This window comes from Cottoperca gobio, unplaced genomic scaffold, assembly GCF_900634415.1.
Source record: "Cottoperca gobio unplaced genomic scaffold, fCotGob3.1 fCotGob3_306arrow_ctg1, whole genome shotgun sequence".
Classification (NCBI taxonomy): domain Eukaryota; kingdom Metazoa; phylum Chordata; class Actinopteri; order Perciformes; family Bovichtidae; genus Cottoperca; species Cottoperca gobio.
In genome coordinates this window covers 15,001-37,539 of record NW_021166916.1, presented here as the reverse complement: position 1 = coordinate 37,539, position 22,539 = coordinate 15,001, and the positions used below count along the sequence as shown (strand labels likewise).

Below are 22,539 nucleotides of genomic sequence, written 5' to 3'. Positions count from 1 at the left end.
TTTATTCTTTCATTATTATTATTATTATTATTATTATTATTATTATTATTATTATTATTATACAACACTCAGTTCAGTGTTAATAAATTACATTTCTCTGTTTTATATAAAGATCATTGAAAAATAATTCAGCTTTTTATAGTTCATTAAAATCATCTCAGAAATGTTTAAAAGTTCAGATTTATCTAAAAATAAAAAGAAGAATAAACACAACTAAAGGCCTGAAATGACCTTAGCAGAAAGTCCCATAACAACAATAATAATAACAATAATAATAATAATAATAGGACAATATAATGTCTGTTTTATATAAAGCTCATTAAAAAAATCGTTCTTTAAAATCTTCTCAGATATATTTAAAAGTTTGAATTTATCTCCAAAGAAAATCACATAAAACACAACTAAGTCCCATAATAATAATAATAATAATAACAATAGTAATAATAACAATAACAACAATAGTAATAATAATGCTAGCAATAATAACAATATGAATATATTCAACAGCAGCATCGCAGCAGAAATCAAAAGGTTAAACAATTAATATTAATTAGAATATTCGATTAAATCAGATGATAAATCGACTGTTCCGCCGTTAATTAATGAATTGATTAATGAGTTGATTGATTAATTAATTAGACACGTGTGTTATTAATATGTTCCGGGTGACAACAACAAGCAAACATTTGAGTTTTTATTAAATAAAAGTGCATTACATTATGAGCCTCATGATACAACTGCAGACATAAATAACAATGTGAGGGAATATTCGGCTGTATGTACAGGTGCGAGTGGTGCGTTCAGGGGCGAATCAAGAGGCCTTCATGGACCCTTTGAAGTTGTTTTTTGTGTGTCTGCAGTGAATACAAAACGAAATAAAAGTGTTTTCAGCTGTACAAAAAAAATCTGGGTTTTTTTTACACATTAAAGATTCACAGCAGGATAATTTCTATTGGATACAACTCACGTTTCTATTTACAAGTTTCTGTTCTGCAGAATGTCCCGACCGGAAGTCCTCCATCCGCGTGCAAAAGAGAGGAAATGTTGAAATGTTTCGACTCCGTGAGTTCGTGTCATTTCCCACAAAAACAAAGAAGCAGCTGCAGAATTACGAGCTGTCGTTGTCCGACGTGTGCAGCTGCAGCAGCGCGGCGCCCGGCTTGTGCTTCTTCAGCAGCAGCTGTGTGAGCTTCTCGTCGTCAGAGTTCGGGTCCAGCGGCTTGTTGTAGTCGTCATCTTCTTCTTCGTTGTCCGACGTCCCCTTCAGCCGCTCCGTCTCCGAGTCCTGCTTCTTCTTCGCGGTGGCCATCTCCGCCGCGTGCTTTTTCCTCCATTTAGTCCGTCTGTTCTGGAACCAAACCTGCACACACACACACACACACACACACACACACACACACACACACACACACACACACACACGCGATGCAGAAGTCAGAAGTTTTCTCATGATTTATAATATCTACAAACTCTGCAGGATTAAGAAAATAAAAAGCTTTGATTTTATATTTCACGCCGCATAAACCGAACTTGAGCATCACACACACACAAACACAATCACACACACACAAACACAATCACACACACACAAACACAATCACACACACACAAACACAATCACACACACACAAACACAATCACACGCACACAAACACAATCACACACACACAAACACAATCACACACACACAAACACAATCACACGCACACAAACACGATCACACGCACACAAACACAATCACACACACACACATGATGCAGAAGTCCGTTCACTTTTCTCATGATTTATCTCACGAAAGCTCTGAAACATCTTCAAACTGAAACTAAATCAAATAAAAAGCTTCGTATATTTAATTCTGCAGAAAGCCTGATTAACACACACACACACACACACACACACACACACACACACACACACACACACACACACACACACACACACACATCTCCGTTCACTTATATTAATATGATGTTAAACGTGATGCTGCTGTGCCACAGCTCGTTAACGCACATGCAGAGGTCCGTTCACTTTTCTCATGCTTTATGTTCTAAAAGCTCTGGAGGCTTAAAACAATTAAAAGTAAAACTAGATTTTATATTTCATGCTGCAGAAATAGAGCTTGGGAATTGTACTTCATTAAAACAAATATAGTTAGAAATATTTAGGTTGTACTACATTAATAATAGAAATTGATTTCTAGCGAATTCCATGGAAAATATGCAATAAAATGTGCTAAAATAAATAAATGTGATGCATTATGGGAGCTCTTTTTGGAGGATAAAAGCATTAACAAATAATACAAAGGCCTCGTGCATTAAATTACATTTCAGCCTAAATGAAAATAAATAAAAGCGGAGACAAAACATCGAAATAATTAAATTAACGGTTGATGCTAAATGTTTAAAGTGAGACTTTAAAATGTGCAGAAAACTGATTTTAAATGCATTAAGGGAAGATTATTTTAGATGTTCGTGAGTTGTTCTCTCACCTTCACTTGGCTCTCCGTCATGCCCAGAGAGTAAGCCAGCCGCGCTCTCTCCGGCCCCGCCAGATATTTAGTTTGTTCAAAAGTCTTTTCCAGAGCGAAGATCTGCTGACCAGAGAACGTGGGTCTGGTGTGTTTCCTTTTCCCATCTTTGTCCAGCAACACGGAGTTATGATCTGAAAGTACAACAGAGCGTAAACCCCAAATATTAAGACAATTATATTCATATTAAACACAATTTATAAAACAATTTCAGAGCATGAGGAATAAAAAGACATCTTTTATAAAACCACTGAGGAGCGCGCGGGATAAAGACAATTAAAACATGCAGTTTGCACGCAGAATAAATCCAACAGGCCTGTATATATATATATATATATATATATATATATATAGAGATATCTATATATATATATCTATATATACATACATATATATATATATATAGATATATATATCTATATCTATATATAGATATATATATATCTATATATATATATATATATATATATATATATATATTATATATATAATAATAATAATAATAATAATAATAATAATAATAATAATAAGATAATTAGAGAAGAATTAAAGAGGAATATTTACACTCACGGGGCGAACACGCGAACCGCGCGTCCCTCCAGTGCGGGCTCTGCATGACTCCCGGCCAGAAGATCGGCGTCCTGCCCGGGAGGTCCGCCAGGGGCTTCGGGTACCGGGCCACAGCCACCGCCGCGGCGGCGCCGGGGCTGAAGTAAAGTCCGGGAGGCGGTGGCGGGCTGAGGCTGCTGAACCGGGGAAGCCCCGAAAAAATCCCCGCCGAGGAGGAGGCGGCGGCGGCCGCTGCGATGGCCGCGGGGGGCCGGCTGAGGATGTCGTTAATTCCGTGAGGGGTGGCGGAGGAGCAGAGCTGCGGGGAGCCGAGCCCAGCCGCGGAGCTCTTCATGCCCGGGGAGGACACGGCCATGCCGCCCGGGTTCGGGGAGGTGGTGGCCGGGGAGGTGGAGGACAGCGGGTACGCCGAGTACAGTGGGGTCTTCATCTCGGTCATGCTGTGCAGAGCTGCTAGAGGGGGGGTGCTGAGGAGGAAGGCGCTCTGTCGGGACCCGTCCATCGGACCCACCGCTAACATTACTACCGGGTCTTTAGGGCCAGAAAACAACTAAACCAGAACCCGCTCCAAAGTCCATCTCAGGCCCGCAGAATCCAGAGGGTGAAAGTCACAGAAACAAAGTGCTGAGCGGCTGCGGGCTGTGCGGGCTGTGCGGGGCGGCGGAGAGATAATAAAACATGATCATCTCTCGTGTCTATTAGCTCTCAGAGCAAACTTTAGAGGGGACAGCACAGCTGGGGGGGCTCTGCACTTATTGGCTGACCGGCCCGTGACGTGGAGCCGACTGGACTTAAGAAGCCTCCTGATTGGCTCAGCAGCTCGGCTCTGGTTCGCTGGATGAACTAATAATAAATAAATAATAACAAAACATATTAGATTTTAAATGGATTTGTGTAAAAGAAGAATGTGGATAAGTCCGCTTGTGTTACAGAATAAATACTATTATTCTTATTATCGATTACTGTTTTCTTTTGTTTGTTAATGTTTGTTTGTGTCTTTTGATTTGTTTGTTTATAGGAAACATCACGTGTCTTGTTATTTTGGAAAATTATGCTTTTTAAAACTGTATTAATTTATTATTGTGATTATTATCGCTTTAATTATTATATTTGTATTTATGTAATCATTTATTTGTATTGATTAACATAAAGAGTGTTCTTCTTGTGTCTTTTGATTTCTGTTTGTATTAAACATCACATGTCTTGTTATTTTGGATGATTATCGTTTTAATTGATTACTTTATGTATTTATTTAAAGAATGTTCTTGTAGTATCTTTTAACATTATGTTTTTTTATTTAAAAGAAGCATCACAAGTTTTGATATTTTTGAAAATTATATTTTACAATATGAAACAAAAGAAGTAATGGTATTGTTATTAATACTATAATTATAACTGTTTTGTATTAATTAATTAATTCTTATATTTATCATTGTTTTCAAATAACATATTTTATTTATTTGTTTAATCTAATTTATTGTTATTGTTCATTATCACAATGTATTTTATTTATTGTCATGAGCAAATGTTTTTCTAATGAGAAAGTGTTGTAGAGATGAAATGTTATTAAAACTAATGTGTTAAATTATATATAATAATAATAATAATAATAATAATAATAATAATAATAATAATAATAATAATATAAGTGAATAAATTATTAAAAGTTCAAAGTAATTTGAATATTAGGACTTTAATGAGGTTTTAGGTCTTAAACTAAAATGACCAATTACTTTAATATGTTTTTACTTCTAAAGTAATTTAAATGAATGTTTATTCTTCATTAATATTCAACCTTTAAAGAAACAAGATGCATCATCAGCGTATACGTTGACTTTCTGTCCTTTCATCGAAATATAAGAAAATATTTTTATATAAGAAAATATAATAAAAATATAATATTTTTGTCTTTTTTTATTTATAAACATTAAAAAAAACTCAGACTGTAGATAAACATGTAACTTTAGATGCATTTATATTCTAACCAGTAGGGGGCGCCCTTCAGCAGAAATAAACTTCTAATTTAACTTTATGGGATTTCTTTAAGGAAGTTTTCCCTTGTGTGATGCGAGGGTCTGAGGACAGAGGGTCTGAGGACAGAGGGTCTAAGGACAGAGGGTCTAAGGACAGAGGGTCTGAGGACAGAGGGTCTAAGGACAGAGGGTCTGAGGACAGAGGGTCTGAGGACAGAGGGTCTGAGGACAGAGGGTCTAAGGACAGAGGGTCTGAGGACAGAGGGTCTAAGGACAGAGGGTCTGAGGACAGAGGGTGTGAGGACAGAGGGTCTGAGGACAGAGGGTCTAAGGACAGAGGGTCTGAGGACAGAGGGTCTAAGGACAGAGGGTCTGAGGACGGTCTGAGGACAGAGGGTCTAAAGACAGAGGGTCTAAAGACAGAGGGTCTAAAGACAGAGGGTCTGAGGACAGAGGGTCTGAGGACAGAGGGTCTGAGGACAGAGGGTCTGAGGACAGAGGGTCTGAGGACAGAGGGTCTAAGGACAGAGGGTCTGAGGACAGAGGGTCTAAGGACAGAGGGTCTGAGGACAGAGGGTCTGAGGACAGAGGGTCTGAGGACAGAGGGTCTAAAGACAGAGGGTGTAAGGACAGAGGGTGTAAGGACAGAGGGTCTAAGGACAGAGGGTCTGAGGACAGAGGGTGTCGTAACCTGTACAGTCTGTAAACACTGAGACAAATGTATAATTTGTGATATCGGGCTATATCAATACATTTGATTTGATTGGATATCTTTATGAATATTAGAAAAATACGTTTTTTGAATAATAACTTTCAATGTGAATCTCAATATTTATCTTAATTTTATAATTATTTTCAATTCTATGTCGCAAGAAGTAACATTATGAGACTTGGATATCAAAAGGTTTTTATATTTTTATGTTATTTTAGGCCATAAGACACACTTCAGGGGCGTTTTACACTAATTGATCGGAGTTAGTCGGAGTTAGTCAGAGTTAGTCGGAGTTAGTCTGAGTGAGTCTGAGTTAGTCAGAGTTAGTCAGAGTTAGTCAGAGTTAGTAGGAGTTAGTCAGCGTTAGTCGGAGTTAGTCTGAGTGAGTCTGAGTTAGTCAGAGTTAGTCAGAGTTAGTAGGAGTTAGTCAGCGTTAGTCGGAGTTAGTCTGAGTGAGTCAGAGTTAGTCAGAGTTAGTCAGAGTTAGTCAGAGTTAGTCAGAGTTAGTCAGAGTTAGTAGGAGTTAGTCAGCGTTAGTCGGAATTAGTCTGAGTTAGTCGGAGTTAGTAGGAGTTAGGAGTTAGTCAGAGTTAGTCAGAATTAGTCTGAGTTAGTCAGCGTTAGTCAGAGTTAGTCGGAATTAGTCTGACTTAGTCTGACTTAGTCTGAGTTAGTCTGAGTTAGTAGGAGTTAGTCTGAGTTAGTCTGAGTTAGTCGGAGTTAGTCGGAGTTAGTCGGACTTAGTTTGAGTTAGTCAGAGTTAGTAGGAGTTAGTCTGAGTTAGTTTGAGTTAGTCAGAGTTAGTAGGAGTTAGTAGGAGTTAGTCTGAGTTAGTCTGAGTTAGTAGGAGTTAGTTTGAGTTAGTCAGAGTTAGTAGGAGTTAGTAGGAGTTAGTCTGAGTTAGTCTGAGTTAGTCGGACTTAGTTTGAGTTAGTCAGAGTTAGTAGGAGTTAGTAGGAGTTAGTCTGAGTTAGTCTGAGTTAGTAGGAGTTAGTCTGAGTTAGTCAGAGTTAGTAGGAGTTAGTCTGAGTTAGTCAGAGTTAGTTGGGGCTAGTCGGAGTACGCACGCTACATGTAAACAGGAATATTAATTTAAAGTCTTCCAAATAAATGCAGAAAGCTGAATATTTTATGCTGGTAAACATAGTCAGTGCGTCTGTAAGGTCGTCTGTGGTCAGCCGGCAGGAAACATGCAAACATATTAGCTCATTAGGGGTTGAGCTAGTTCGGCAGCTAGGTGACCCTAACCTTAGAGGTCGTCGTGTCGAAAGTCTCGGTAATCGTTCATAAACTATCCCAAAGTTCAGTTCACACAGATTAAAATGAACTAGTTTCAAAACCTGTGCATATAAAATCCATGCTCGTGCACGTGAACAGATGCAGGATGGTCAGCGACCTCCGGTCGGAAACATGACCCTAGTGCAGAAGTTTCTTAATGCTGTTCCTCTGTAACATCCAACAGGAGACTCCTCTGTAACATCCAGCAGGAGACTCCTCTGTAACATCCAGCAGGAGGAGACTCCTCTGTAACATCCAGCAGGAGACTCCTCTGTAACATCCAGCAGGAGACTCCTCTGTAACATCCAGCAGGAGACTCCTCTGTAACATCCAACAGGAGACTCCTCTGTAACATCCAGCAGGAGACTCCTCTGTAACATCCAGCAGGAGACTCCTCTGTAACATCCAACAGGAGACTCCTCTGTAACATCCAGCAGGAGGAGACTCCTCTGTAACATCCAGCAGGAGGAGACATAATCTGTAACATCCAGCAGGAGGAGACTCCTCTGTAACATCCAGCAGGAGACTCCTCTGTAACATCCAGCAGGAGGAGACTCCTCTGTAACATCCAGCAGGAGACTCCTCTGTAACATCCAGCAGGAGGAGACTCATCTGTAACATCCAGCAGGAGGAGACTCATCTGTAACATCCAGCAGGAGGAGACTCCTCTGTAACATCCAGCAGCAGGAGACTCCTCTGTAACATCCAGCAGGAGGAGACTCCTCTGTAACATCCAGCAGGAGGAGACTCCTCTGTAACATCCAGCAGGAGACTCCTCTGTAACATCCAGCAGGAGGAGACTCCTCTGTAACATCCAGCAGCAGGAGACTCCTCTGTAACATCCAGCAGCAGGAGACTCCTCTGTAACATCCAGTAAGAGGAGACTCCTCTGTAACATCCAGCAGCAGGAGACTCCTCTGTAACATCCATTAGGGGGAGACTCCTCTGTAACATCCAGCAGGAGGAGACTCCTCTGTAACATCCAGCAGGAGGAGACTCCTCTGTAACATCCAGCAGGAGGAGACTCCTCTGTAACATCCAGCAGGAGGAGACTCCTCTGTAACATCCAGCAGGAGGAGACTCCTCTGTAACATCCAGCAGGAGGAGACTCCTCTGTAACATCCAGTAAGAGGAGACTCCTCTGTAACATCCAGCAGGAGGAGACTCCTCTGTAACATCCAGCAGCAGGAGACTCCTCTGTAACATCCAGCAGCAGGAGACTCCTCTGTAACATCCAGTAAGAGGAGACTCCTCTGTAACATCCAGCAGGAGGAGACCTCCTCTGTAACATCCAGCAGGAGGAGACTCCTCTGTAACATCCAGCAGCAGGAGACTCCTCTGTAACATCCAGCAGGAGACTCCTCTGTAACATCCAGCAGGAGACTCCTCTGTAACATCCAGCAGCAGGAGACTCCTCTGTAACATCCAGCAGGAGACTCCTCTGTAACATCCAGCAGCAGGAGACTCCTCTGTAACATCCAGCAGGAGACTCCTCTGTAACATCCAGCAGGAGGAGACTCCTCTGTAACATCCAGCAGCAGGAGACTCCTCTGTAACATCCAGCAGGAGGAGACTCCTCTGTAACATCCAGCAGCAGGAGACTCCTCTGTAACATCCAGCAGGAGACTCCTCTGTAACATCCAGCAGCAGGAGACTCCTCTGTAACATCCAGCAGCAGGAGACTCCTCTGTAACATCCAGCAGGAGGAGACTCCTCTGTAACATCCAGCAGGAGGAGACTCCTCTGTAACATCCAGCAGGAGGAGACTCCTCTGTAACATCCAGCAGCAGGAGACTCCTCTGTAACATCCAGCAGCAGGAGACTCCTCGTAACATCCAGCAGGAGGAGACTCCTCTGTAACATCCAGCAGCAGGAGACTCCTCTGTAACATCCAGCAGGAGGAGACTCCTCTGTAACATCCAGCAGCAGGAGACTCCTCTGTAACATCCAGCAGGAGACTCCTCTGTAACATCCAGCAGCAGGAGACTCCTCTGTAACATCCAGCAGCAGGAGACTCCTCTGTAACATCCAGCAGCAGGAGACTCCTCTGTAACATCCAGCAGGAGACTCCTCTGTAACATCCAGCAGCAGGAGACTCCTCTGTAACATCCAGCAGCAGGAGACTCCTCTGTAACATCCAGCAGGAGGAGACTCCTCTGTAACATCCAGCAGCAGGAGACTCCTCTGTAACATCCAGCAGGGAGACTCCTCTGTAACATCCAGCAGCAGGAGACTCCTCTGTAACATCCAGCAGAGGAGACTCCTCTGTAACATCCAGCAGCAGGAGACTCCTCTGTAACATCCAGCAGCAGGAGACTCCTCTGTAACATCCAGCAGCAGGAGACTCCTCTGTAACATCCAGTAAGAGGAGACTCCTCTGTAACATCCAGCAGGAGGAGACTCCTCTGTAACATCCAGCAGCAGGAGACTCCTCTGTAACATCCAGCAGGAGGAGACTCCTCTGTAACATCCAGCAGGAGACTCCTCTGTAACATCCAGCAGGAGACTCCTCTGTAACATCCAGCAGAGAGACTCCTCTGTAACATCCAGCAGCAGGAGACTCCTCTGTAACATCCAGCAGCAGGAGACTCCTCTGTAACATCCAGCAGCAGGAGACTCCTCTGTAACATCCAGCAGGAGGAGACTCCTCTGTAACATCCAGCAGGAGGAGACTCCTCTGTAACATCCAGCAGCAGGAGACTCCTCTGTAACATCCAGCAGGAGGAGACTCCTCTGTAACATCCAGCAGCAGGAGACTCCTCTGTAACATCCAGCAGGAGACTCCTCTGTAACATCCAGCAGCAGGAGACTCCTCTGTAACATCCAGCAGCAGGAGACTCCTCTGTAACATCCAGCAGCAGGAGACTCCTCTGTAACATCCAGCAGGAGACTCCTCTGTAACATCCAGCAGCAGGAGACTCCTCTGTAACATCCGCAGGAGACTCCTCTGTAACATCCAGCAGCAGGAGACTCCTCTGTAACATCCAGCAGGAGGAGACTCCTCTGTAACATCCAGCAGCAGGAGACTCCTCTGTAACATCCAGCAGGAGACTCCTCTGTAACATCCAGCAGCAGGAGACTCCTCTGTAACATCCAGCAGGAGGAGACTCCTCTGTAACATCCAGCAGCAGGAGACTCCTCTGTAACATCCAGCAGGAGACTCCTCTGTAACATCCAGCAGCAGGAGACTCCTCTGTAACATCCAGCAGCAGGAGACTCCTCTGTAACATCCAGTAAGAGGAGACTCCTCTGTAACATCCAGCAGGAGGAGACTCCTCTGTAACATCCAGCAGCAGGAGACTCCTCTGTAACATCCAGCAGGAGGAGACTCCTCTGTAACATCCAGCAGGAGACTCCTCTGTAACATCCAGCAGGAGACTCCTCTGTAACATCCAGCAGGAGGAGACTCCTCTGTAACATCCAGTAAGAGGAGACTCCTCTGTAACATCCAGCAGGAGGAGACTCCTCTGTAACATTCAGCAGGAGGAGACTCCTCTGTAACATCCAGCAGGAGACTCCTCTGTAACATCCAGCAGCAGGAGACTCCTCTGTAACATCCAGCAGGAGACTCCTCTGTAACATCCAGCAGCAGGAGACTCCTCTGTAACATCCAGCAGGAGACTCCTCTGTAACATCCAGCAGGATACTCCTCTGGTTGTATAGAAGTCTATGAGAAAATGTTTCTTCTTCTCTCTTGATTTATTTCCTCAGTAACATTTTCCTGATGAGTTTATGTCTCAATTTGTAGTTTCAAGTCTTCTTCAACATGATGTTCATTTAGTAACTTATGGAAACATTTAAAATAGAGGATAAAGTAGCGTCTCTTTAGGGCGGGGCTACCTGTGATTGACAGGTCGTCACCATGGTGTGGCCGTGTTTTACTCTTAACTTTAACTCTTTCACAGTTTGTGTTAGTTATTATTAGAGTTATGTAGTTTTATTATTATAATTATTTTATTTTATTATTAGAGTTATGTAGTTTTATTATTAGAGTTATTTTGTTTTATAATTTGAATTATTTTGTTTTATTATTAGAGTTATTTAGTTTTATTATTATAATTATTTTATTTTATTATTAGAGTTATTAAAGTTTTATTATTATAATTATTTTATTATTAGAGTTATGTAGTTTTATTATTAGAGTTATTTAGTTTTATAATTTGAATTATTTAGTTTTATTATTAGAGTTATTTAGTTTTATTATAATTATTTTATTTTATTATTAGAGTTATTAAAGTTTTATTATTATAATTATTTTATTATTAGAGTTATTTAGTTTTATTATTATTATAATTATTTTATTTTTATTATTAGAGTTATTTCATTTTATTATTTGAATTATTACATTTTATTATTTGAATTATTTAGTTTTATTATTGGAGTTATTTAGTTTTATTATTATAATTATTTTATTTTTATTATGAGAGTTATTTCATTTTATTATTTGAATTATTACATTTTATTATTTGAATTATTTAGTTTTATTATTTAGTTATTCAGTTTTATTATTAGAATTATTTTATTTTATTATTAGAGTTATTTAGTTTTATTATTAGAGTTATTTAGTTTTATTATTTGAATTATTAAATTTTATTATTTAGTTATTTAGTCTTATTATTATAATTATTTAGTTTTATTATTATAATTATTTTATTTTATTATTAAAGTTATTTAGTTTCATTATTTGAGTTAAGGTTTTATTATTAGAATTATTTTATTTTATTATTAGAATTATTTAGTTTTATTATTAGAGTTATTTAGTTTTATTATTAGAGTTATTAAGGTTTTATTATTATAATTATTTTATTTTATTATTAGAATTATTTAGTTTTATTATTAGAGTTATTTAGTTTTATTATTTAGTTATTTAGTTTTATTATTAGAGTTATTAAGGTTTTATTATTATAATTATTTTATTTTATTATTAGAGTTATTTAGTTTTATTATTTGAATTATTTAGTTTTATTATTTAGTTATTTAGTTTTATTATTTTAATTATTTAGTTTTGTTATTAGAGTTAAGGTTTTATTATTATAATTATTTTATTTTATTACTAGAGTTATTTATTTTTATTATTAGAGTTATTTAGTTTTATGATAATTATTTTATTATTAGAGTTATTAAGGTTTTATTATTATAATTATTTTATGATTAGAGTTATTTAGTTTCATTATTATAATTATTTTTATTTTATTATTAGAGTTATTTAGTTTTATTATTATAATTATTTTATTTTATTATTAGAGTTATTAAGGTTTTATAATTATAATTATTTTATGATTTGAGTTATTATTATATAATTACTTTGGGGTTAGTATTTTCTGTTCATACTTCTCCGCTGCATCTCACACTAATGTACTTACTGCGTTTATCTTTACAGATTAAGACAGTTTATAAAATGTTTTTTTTATAAATTAATCTTCCGAACAATATAAATGCAGAGATTATTACTCAATTAAGCAATTAGAACAGAAATATTCAATCATACTTTTCCTAAATACAGTTTTTAAAGCTACTGCACCAGAATATTAGTACACGTCAAGTAGTTTTATTTACAGTTCAGCATCTTTAGATAACTCGCATTAAACTTGAGGGACTTCAGATTAAACTAAAAATATAATATATATATGTATAATATGTAGATATATAGAGTAAAGAGATGATATAATATAGATACATATAGAGAATATGAAATAAGATAAGATAGATAATTATATCTATATATATAAGAGAAATAAATAGATATATATAGATATAGATATATATATATATATAGATATATATAATACATATATAATATATATATATATATTATATACAATATAATATATATGAAATATATGTATGTATAATATATATATATAATGTATATATATATATATATATACAGTATATTATACAATATACATATTATATATTATAATATTATTATACATATATATATATGTATAATATATATATATAATATATATATATATATAGTATATATGTCTAATATACATGTATAATATATATATATATATATATATATTATATATATATATTAATGTATATATATATATATATATTATATATATATATATTATATTACATATATATTATATATATATATTATATTTTTTAGTTTAATCTGAAGTCCCCTCAAGTTTAATGCGAGTTATCTAAAGATGCTAAACTGTAAATAAAACTACTTGACGTGTACTAATATTCTGGTGCAGTAGCTTTAAAAACTGTATTTAGGAAAAGTATGATTGAATATTTCTGTTCTAATTGAGTAATAATCTCTGCATTTATATTGTTCGGAAGATTAATTTATAAAAAAAACATTTTATAAACTGTCTTAATCTGTAAAGATAAACGCAGTAAGTACATTAGGTGAGATGCAGCGGAGAAGTATGAACAGAAAATACTAACCCCAAAGAAAAGAGCCTCCAGAATGCACTAAATTAAAGTACTCGAGTAAAAGTACTTAGTTACTGTCACAAATGTTTATATATATAACTTTGTGAAAAGGATGCGCTGCCCAATAACTACTTTTAACTTTACTCAGTTAAATTCAGCATATTACTAATATAAATATATATATATATATATATATATATATATATATATATATATATATATATATATATAGATATATATATATATATATATATATATATATTTAAATATATATATATATATAAATAAAAGATAAACACGGGACACTTGTGAGAAGTTTCTCTGCAACATGTTGCAACTTTCAGACCTCCACAAAGGAGGCTCTTATTTTGAAAAGCCTTGAAAGAGCCCGTTTCACAAAGGACTCTTATTTTGAATTATTGATGTAATTATAATTTTCTTGCAGTTTTTTTATATTCTTTTCTTCAGTACTGAAGTATAATTTACTAAAGTAAAAGTGACATCAGTGTAGAAATATACATAAACCTTGAAGTACTCCTTCTGCAGAATGTGTACTACACAGTATAATATAATATATAATACAAATGGTTACTCATCACAATAGTGATGCAGTGAAAGTACCTCCAAACAGTTCAGTATTAAGTACATTTACTTTGTATTGTTGCAATCTTTAGGCACTTATATACTTTGTGTATTTCTACTTCACATTTTACTTTAATATTTGACAGCTGGTCCAGACTGTAGCCGGTCCTTAATGTAAAGACATTTCTACAGATTAAAGCGGTGTACGGCGTGCAGGACAGATTTCCCTTTAGCTCACAGTAATGTCACATTTTATAATGTTTAAGTATTCCAACATTCTCACGTTTATTTTCTCTCCAGGTAAATCTGCACGCTTGAAACATGAACATAAAGACGGAGACGGTGTGCGTGTTGAGGGCTTTATTGTCACTCGCGTGCCATCAGCTTCTGCTTCTTCAGCTTCTTCTGTGAAACCTGCAGAACAAACACAGTCAGGCGGATCCTCAGACAGGAAGCTGAGCGCTGCACCACCTGCCGCTCAGCATCAACGTTTGGTTTCACTGTTCATTCAAAGGTGTCCTAAGATGTCATCAGTGCAGCAGAACACCCCCCCCCAACAAACACACACGTACCTTCTTCTTCTGGGTCACCTCCTCCTCCGGTTTGGGGACGATCTGTTCCTTCTCCGTGAGGATCATCTCGATGTGACACGGGGAGCTCATGTACGGGTTGATGCGACCGTGAGCGCGGTACGTGCGCCGCCTCATCTTAGGAGCCTTGTTCACCTGGATGTGCTCGATGACCAGAGAGTCCACGTCCAGACCCTGAACACATCATGATGTTATTATTATTATTATTATTATTATTATTATTATTATTATTACGAAACATTACTGCGTACATACCGAGGAGACAAAATATAAAGATAAAATATTCAGTGTTTGTAAAGAAATCTAATTGTTTATATTAAATACTAAGTAATGTTAATATTTAATGTTTATATTAAATATTACCAGGTTCGTTCTACAGAAACATTAAAGACGTTTCACTACTTAACATTTTATAACAGAACTATGAACGTATCAGAGGGGGGGGGGGGGTGCTCAGATTCAATGTTTGAGTTTCATGGTGAATTCAAAGGTGTCCTAAAAGGTCATCACTGCAGCCCCCCCGCAGGACTCTAAAGTGTTACTAACGTAATCTGACGGTTCAGAATCTAAACGTCCTCATTGAGCGGCTGTGGTCAGATGAATAATCTGGTGGTGCTGAGGTCAGCGTGCGTGCAGCTCGTTCAGCGCGGCGTACCTTCAGCTCAGCGTTGCTCTCAGCGTTCTTCAGCATGTGCAGCAGGAACTCGGCGCTCTTCTTGGGCCAGCGGCCCTGAGTCCAGCCGAACTGTTTGGCCTGAAAACACAAATATAGTTAGAGACGAGCCTCCGCTGAGGACGCAGCGCGTGCTGCGCGCGCTGCTCAGAGTAAAGATTGGTTTCATATTGAATACAAAGGTGTCCTAGGATCATCACGGCAGCGTTTAAACCGTAAAGTCTCTGACTCGGCGCTCACCTGAGCACAGCGGCCCACGCCGCCGTTGTAGCGGCGGAACGGGACACACTGGTGCTTGACGACCACGTCCCGCAGGTACTTGTTGGCCTTGCGGATGTGCATGCCTTTGATGGCCTGGGCTGTCTCACGGGTGTTCTGGTGAGAAAAACAAGCGTCCACAGGCGTAATTACAGCGCTCACCGTGAAGTCCGCAGGTTTTACATTCAAACACATTTCATCATTACATCAAATCAGATGTTAACGAGACAAACGATGATAACGTGTGTCGACCCGTCTCAGTACTGTGTCCTCTGTATGAAGTATCTCACTCACACACCTGCAGACATATACACACACACACACACACCTGCAGAGACACACACACCTGCAGACATATACACACACACACCTGCAGACACACACACACACCTGCAGAGACACACACCTGCAGACACACACAAGAAACTGATAAGAAATGTCCCAGGCGATGAAATAAAAACGTCAACTCAAACTAAATCTATAATTTCAGTTTGCCCCGGTCCTTTGTAGATGTGAAGGTTGTTCATGCTGATATACTCATTCATTCATACATACCATATACATATACATATATATATATATATACACATACATACATATACATATATATATATATATATACATATATATATATATACATACATATATACATATATATACATATATATATATATATATATATACACACATACATACATATATACATATATATACATATATATACATATATATATATATACACACATATATATATATATATACATATACATATATATATATATATATATACACATATATATATATACATATACATATATATATATATATATATATATATATATATACACATATACACATACACACACACACATACACACACACATATATATATACATATACTGATTATTCTTACTGGTATTGTGTTATTGTGATATTTCAGAACATACAGCTTCTGGAGATATAAAGACACGACTTCAGGAAACCGTAAGTTACATTTAAATATGAAGATGCTTCATGAAACAGCTACTCGTCTTTAAGTAAACATTAATCTTACCTTGAAGTGAACCCGGAGGTTGGAGCCCCTCGACTTGCATGCTGCAAAAGTGAAGAAATAAACCTGTTTATATATTTAATATCTGCGACACGTTTAGCAGCTCGAGGTTCTCTAACCCTAACCCATCACAGACAGCATGCTAGCTGCTGAACACCCACTTTACATCATTTTACTCACATTTAGTCGGGTTCTCGGGGTCGAGAGAGTAGCGGACCATTTTCAGATATCTGTAAGATCAGAACAAAGATTACTTAATTTAAATAAATATCGATAAAAGGGTTCCCCACGACTCCTGCTAGCGTCAGATCGAGGTACGGCACTAATTACAAATGCTAACATCTCGCGAGTTACCCAGAAATGATAGTTAACATTATACAACACATGGAACATGTACTGTACAAAATTCAGGATTTTAACACAGAGGTTTGGTTCAGACGGAGCCAACATGGCGGAGCGCTAACGTGATAGCTACCAACCCGGCATCCTCAGATACTACATTAAAACAGTATTCCCGCCTCCAAACTCAGAAATCTAACATCATCCGACGTGTATAAACATTGTTAAGTAAATGCAGCAGGATGAAAAAGGCGGATGATGAAGATTTAGTTAAGATTCAACGCAGATTCTTGTCTTGATGTGTGGGACTGTTGTCTTACCTCTGAGGCCGCGGAAGGAAGAGGAAGAGTCGGGGACAGCGCTGCTCTTCTTCTGCCCCTTTAAGCTCCGCCGCCCCCCAGCGGGCAGGAGGGGAGTTACAGGAGATGTATTTTATTTATTTTATTTATATACAAGAATGTTCAAACAATTAGACATTCTATTTTTATTAGTAAAAAAGATAAAACTATAGCTACAACAGAAGGTAAAATAAATAAACAATAATAGCATTAACAACAATAACAATAACAATAATAATAATAATAATAATAATAATAATAATAATAGAAAATATAGTTCTGGTGACAGACCTTTTCAGACGAACACTCTGATCTCATTTATTATTTGTTAAATTAGAAGAGATTTAAAAAATAATTTTCAATCAAAAACAACTAAAAAGACGAAATTTAATTTAGAAATTCTGCTTTTTTGAATATTACATTTCACTAATAAGATTTTTTTTAATTTAAAATAGTTCATAAAGTTTAATTTACATAAAAAATAAGTGACAATAGTTTTACCGTCAACATTATTTATGAGTATATGAGTTGTTTTGCACAATATATACATTTCTAAAATGTAATACAATATGGGAAACAATAAAATAGATGAATTATTTTATTTATAACCTTTATTTTACCAGGATATGTCTCATTGAGATTAAAAATCTCTTTGTCAAGAGAGGCAGCAGCACAGTTACAGACATTAAACAGTCTCAACATTAATGAAAACAGTTACAGACCCAGCGGTCTGCTTCAGTGTCTTTAAGAGTTGCTTTAAGTCTGTTACAGAGACCGGCTCTCTGAGCTTCAGCTCATTCTGCAGCCGGAGCAGCGTAACTAAACGTCCTGTTCCCAAGTTCTGTACGGACTTCTGGAACAGTTAGAAGAAACAAGTCCTCGGAGCGAAGCCGATACGGTCCACTACATTTCCTACTCATGTAGATCCTTAGGTATTGTGGAAGAGTACCCAGAATAGCTTCATAAATAAGGATGTGCTGTGTTTCAGTCTACGGGTGGTCAGGGAAGACCATCCAACACGAACATATAAGGTGCAGTGGTGCGTCAGGGTTTGAGGTTATGAGTCTCAGTGCCCCGTGGTCGACGGTATCCAGAGAGCTGAGGCACTGACACGATGCATTCATATAAACAACATCTCCATCGTCCAGCACAGAGACGTTGCAGAGACTCATCTCTTTCTGGCCTCCAAAGAAAGACAGGACTTCTAAAGTAAAAACCTCATTTTATTCTTAATTCTTTCAAAAGTTCTAAAATGTGAAGTTTAAAAGAAAGAGAATCGTCAATGATAATAACAAGATATTTATACTGAGACACAGATTCAATCTCAGAACCCTGTGAAGTGGTGACAGGAGGGAGGTTCAAGTGTTTGTTTTTTGCTTTCGAGATCATCATGAGCTTCCTTGGATACATTAAGAGAACTAGAAGTTATACCTTCTGCCCCCACACACTGTGATCTGCCTGACCTGAGAGATACTGTCGAGTCTTTGTGACAGTAAGATCCACTGTATCAACAGCCTCAGTCAATGAAAAGTGCTGCACAATGTTCTCTGCAGCGCCTCTCCAGTGTTTACGGTAGCGCGTCATTTCCGGTTGTTAATGTTTCTGTGTTGCTGGTAGCATACTTCGGCAGCTCCAGCTTGACCCAGTTAATGTTGTTATATTCTTGATCACATCGGCTAATTACCTGTCATCTATCTAAACCTATACTTGTACTTCCTAAGCACTTACAACTCTCTCCTTATCCTCCTTCTCTTAGCGACTCTCGCTAAATCCTCAATTCTTTACGCTCCGTTCGGCTCTGCTAACGTTAGCTGCTGCAGCTAACAGCTAACGTTAGCTGCTGCAGCTCGGCAGCTAACAGCTAACGTTAGCTGCTGCAGCTAACAGCTAACGTTAGCTGCTGCAGCTAACAGCTAACGTTAGCTGCTGCAGCTAACAGCTAACGTTAGCTGCTGCAGCTAACAGCTAACGTTAGCTGCTGCAGCTCGGCAGCTAGCGATGGCATCTTCCTCTTCTGCTCTCTGCTGCTCGGTGTGTTTCATGTTTAGCTATTGCTCGGCCTCCTTTAGTGATAATGGTACGTGTATTAAATGTAGTTTATACGCAGGGTTGGAGGCGAGTTTTAGAGGAATAGATGAGCGGCTCCGCACCATGGCTAGTCAGCGGTTAGCAAATGTAGCTGTTAGCAAGCCCCCTATAGCCGGTGCGGGCCGACCAGAGGTATCTCCTGTTAGCTGTCCCCCGGTGGGGCCCGAGCAGAAAGCAGTTGCAAAATAGCCGTGTGATTTTTTACATAATAGTTTATTTGAGGTTTTTCAATCTGGATTTAGAGTTCATCATAGCACAGAGACGGCACTGGTGAAAGTTACCAATGACCTTCTATTGGCATCAGACAAAGGACTTGTCTCTGTTCTTGTCTTGTTAGACCTCAGTGCTGCTTTCCACACTGTTGATCAGGACATTCTACTGCAGAGACTGGAACATTGTGTTGGCATAAAAGGAACCGCACTAAGCTGGTTCAAGTCCTATTTATCTGAGCGATCTCAGCTTGTACGTGTTAACGATAAATCCTCCATGACAGCCAAAGTCAGTCTTGGAGTTCCGCAGGGTTCTGTACTTGGACCAATTCTATTCACCTTATATATGCTTCCTTTGGGCAATATTATAAGGAACCACTCTGTAAACTTTCATTGTTATGCGGATGATACCCAATTATATCTATCAATTAAACCAGATGAAACCAATCAATTGGCTAAACTTCAAGCCTTAAGGACATAAAAACTCTGATGTCCTGCAACTTCTTGATGTTAAACACAGACAAAACTGAAGTTATTATACTTGGCCCTAAACGCCTCCGAAACGCATTTTCTAATGACATAGAAGCTCTGGATGGCATTAACTTGGCCTCCAGCACCACTGTAAGGAATCTTGGCGTCATCTTTGATCAAGATCTGTCGTTTAACTCCCACATAAAACAAATCTCAAGGACTGCCTTCTTTCATCTACGTAACATTGCAAAAATAACATCCTGTCTCAAAATGTTGCAGAAAAACTAGTCCATGCATTTGTTACTTCAAGGCTGGATTACTGCAACTCATTGTTATCAGGTTGTCCCAAAAAGTCGCTTAAGACTCTTAAGGCTCTGCACTGGCTCCCGGTAAAATACAGAATAGAATTCAAAATCCTTCTCCTGACTTACAAAGCAATTAATGGTCAGGCTCCAGCATATCTTAAAGATCTCATAGTACCTTATAAACCAACTAGAGCATTACGCTCCCAGACTGCAGGGTTACTTGTGGTTCCTAGAGTCTCTAAGAGTACAATGGGAGCCAGAGCCTTCAGCTATCAAGCTCCTCTCCAGTGGAACCAGCTTCCAGTTTGTGTTCGGGAGGCAGACACACTCTCCACATTTAAGAGTAGGCTAAAGACTTTCCTTTTTGATAAAGCTTATAGTTAGGGCTGGCTCAGGTTTGCCCTGGACCAGCCCCTAGTTATGCTGCTATAGGCTTAGACTGCCGGGGGACACCTCCCTGCTCTCTTCCTTCTCTTCCTCTCTCCTCCCCTCCCTCTCTTCTTCTCCCTCTCTATCTGTATGCATTTATGTAAATGTATGTTACTAACTCATCATCCGGGGCATCATCCCCAGAGTGTCTGTCTCTCATGTGGCAGGTTGCCACTGATAAAGTTTACGTCAGGATCAGGAATTGTGGCTGCGCCTGCTGCCCTGGTCCTGCTGGACACCGGGAAGCCTTATTGACATTTTCCTGGATTCATCCAAACTTTCTCTTTTTCAACACAACATCATTTCTGTCACATGTTGTATTTGTACTATGTTGTTTATCCTGTACACACAACATCTATTGCACGTCTGTCCGTCCTGGGAGAGGGATCCCTCCTCAGTCTCTCCCTGAGGTTTCTTCCATTTTTCCCCTTTAATTATGGGGTTTCTTTTAGGAAGTTTTTCCTTGTGCGATGCGAGGGTCTAAGGACAGAGGGTCTAAGGACAGAGGGTCTAAGGATAGAGGGTCTAAGGACAGAGGGCCTAAGGACAGAGGGCCTAAGGACAGAGGGCCTAAGGACAGAGGGCCTAAGGACAGAGGGTCTAAGGACAGAGGGTGTCGTAACCTCTACAGTCTGTAAAGCACACTGAGACAAATGTATAATTTGTGATATTGGGCTATACATTTGATTTGATTGTCTAAGTTATAAAATCATTTACTACTTTTAAGGCGGCTGTTGTTGTGCTGTGCTTCTTCATAAATCCAGATTGAAGGTCAGATAAAATATTATTAGTCGATAAAAAGTCCTTTAGTTGTTGACTGACCAAAGACTCCAGCACTTTATTTAACACTTTGGAGATGGGTCTGTATTTGTCGAGGAGAGGGGGGTCACGCCCTTTCATCAGTGGGGGAACAAAAGCTGATTTCCAAATAAGGGGAATTTTGTTCGTCTCCAGGGACAGACTGAAAAGATAAGTTGAGGGCGAGGAAATCAGCTGCTAACTTTAGAAAGTATGGCTCCAGGTTGTCAGGACCTGCTGATGTTCTTTATGCACCTCTGAGACTGTTACTGGAGTGAAGGGTTGACCCCCCCCAGACACGACCTTCAGAGCGACCAGGGCTCCTGTTTGTTCTGAGACTCAAACAAGGAACCAGAACAAAATGTTCATTAAAACAAACATTTCTGCCTGAAGAGAGTCTTTGACAATACAAACTGGAAGCTCTCTCACATTTTTATTTTCAGCTATTGATTTGATAATTTTCCAGAATTTTAGGGGATTATTTAGATTATTTGTGGATTCAGTTTGGAAATAATCAGATTTGGCCTTTCTGATTTTAACCATTTCATAGCTGCCTGAAGAGCAGCCGATCAAACCCGAGACCTGTACCCCTGACTGTAGACGTGTACCCCTGACTGTAGACCTGTACTCCTGACTGTAGACGTGTACTCCTGACTGTAGACCTGTACACCTGACTGTAGACCTGTACTCTTGACTGTAGACCTGTACTCTTGACTGTAGACGTGTACTCCTGACTGTAGACATGTACTCCTGACTGTAGACCTGTACTCTTGACTGTAGACCTGTACCCCTGACTGTAGACCTGTACTCCTGACTGTAGACGTGTACTCCTGACTGTAGACCTGTACTCTTGACTGTAGACGTGTACTCCTGACTGTAGACGTGTACTCCTGACTGTAGACCTGTACTCTTGACTGTAGACGTGTACTCCTGACTGTAGACGTGT

General features: G+C 38.8%; 2 protein-coding genes and 3 non-coding genes across 8 annotated transcripts; all 5 read right to left on the bottom strand.

Moving 5' to 3' along the window:
• Positions 1 to 681: 681 nt before the first annotated feature.
• nkx6.1 (NK6 homeobox 1) lies at positions 682 to 4,566 on the bottom strand. 3 transcript variants are annotated; one of them, XR_003831946.1, is made up of 4 exons: positions 3,092 to 4,566; positions 2,489 to 2,661; positions 968 to 1,360; positions 682 to 854 (listed from the first exon to the last, which is right to left on the bottom strand). XR_003831946.1 is itself a non-coding variant. In XM_029427270.1 (3 exons), exons 1-3 carry the CDS (start codon positions 3,615 to 3,617, stop codon positions 1,109 to 1,111), a joined length of 951 nt encoding a protein of 316 aa, XP_029283130.1. In that variant the 5' UTR covers positions 3,618 to 4,566; the 3' UTR covers positions 682 to 1,108. The 3 variants fall into 3 exon arrangements, 2 of the variants coding, with proteins under 2 accessions (XP_029283130.1, XP_029283131.1); XM_029427270.1 differs by having other exon boundaries at positions 682 to 1,360; XM_029427271.1 differs by having other exon boundaries at positions 682 to 1,360; positions 3,098 to 4,566.
• A 9,823-nt stretch (positions 4,567 to 14,389) lies between these two features.
• rpl17 (ribosomal protein L17) lies at positions 14,390 to 17,328 on the bottom strand. 2 transcript variants are annotated; one of them, XM_029427278.1, is made up of 7 exons: positions 17,276 to 17,328; positions 16,797 to 16,846; positions 16,620 to 16,660; positions 15,548 to 15,682; positions 15,290 to 15,388; positions 14,617 to 14,808; positions 14,390 to 14,458 (listed from the first exon to the last, which is right to left on the bottom strand). In XM_029427278.1, the coding sequence occupies exons 2-7, from the start codon at positions 16,834 to 16,836 to the stop codon at positions 14,411 to 14,413; spliced, it is 555 nt and encodes a 184-aa protein (XP_029283138.1). In that variant the 5' UTR covers positions 16,837 to 16,846; positions 17,276 to 17,328; the 3' UTR covers positions 14,390 to 14,410. The 2 variants fall into 2 exon arrangements, with proteins under 2 accessions (XP_029283138.1, XP_029283137.1); XM_029427277.1 differs by lacking the exon at positions 17,276 to 17,328 and adding an exon at positions 16,479 to 16,517.
• Positions 14,518 to 14,583, bottom strand: LOC115005454 (small nucleolar RNA SNORD58). Its single transcript, XR_003831948.1, has one exon. It is a non-coding gene; the product is annotated as a small nucleolar RNA SNORD58 (small nucleolar RNA).
• On the bottom strand, positions 15,083 to 15,149 carry LOC115005455 (small nucleolar RNA SNORD58). Its single transcript, XR_003831949.1, has one exon. It is a non-coding gene; the product is annotated as a small nucleolar RNA SNORD58 (small nucleolar RNA).
• Positions 15,450 to 15,512, bottom strand: LOC115005456 (small nucleolar RNA SNORD58). Its single transcript, XR_003831950.1, has one exon. It is a non-coding gene; the product is annotated as a small nucleolar RNA SNORD58 (small nucleolar RNA).
• Positions 17,329 to 22,539: the final 5,211 nt, after the last annotated feature.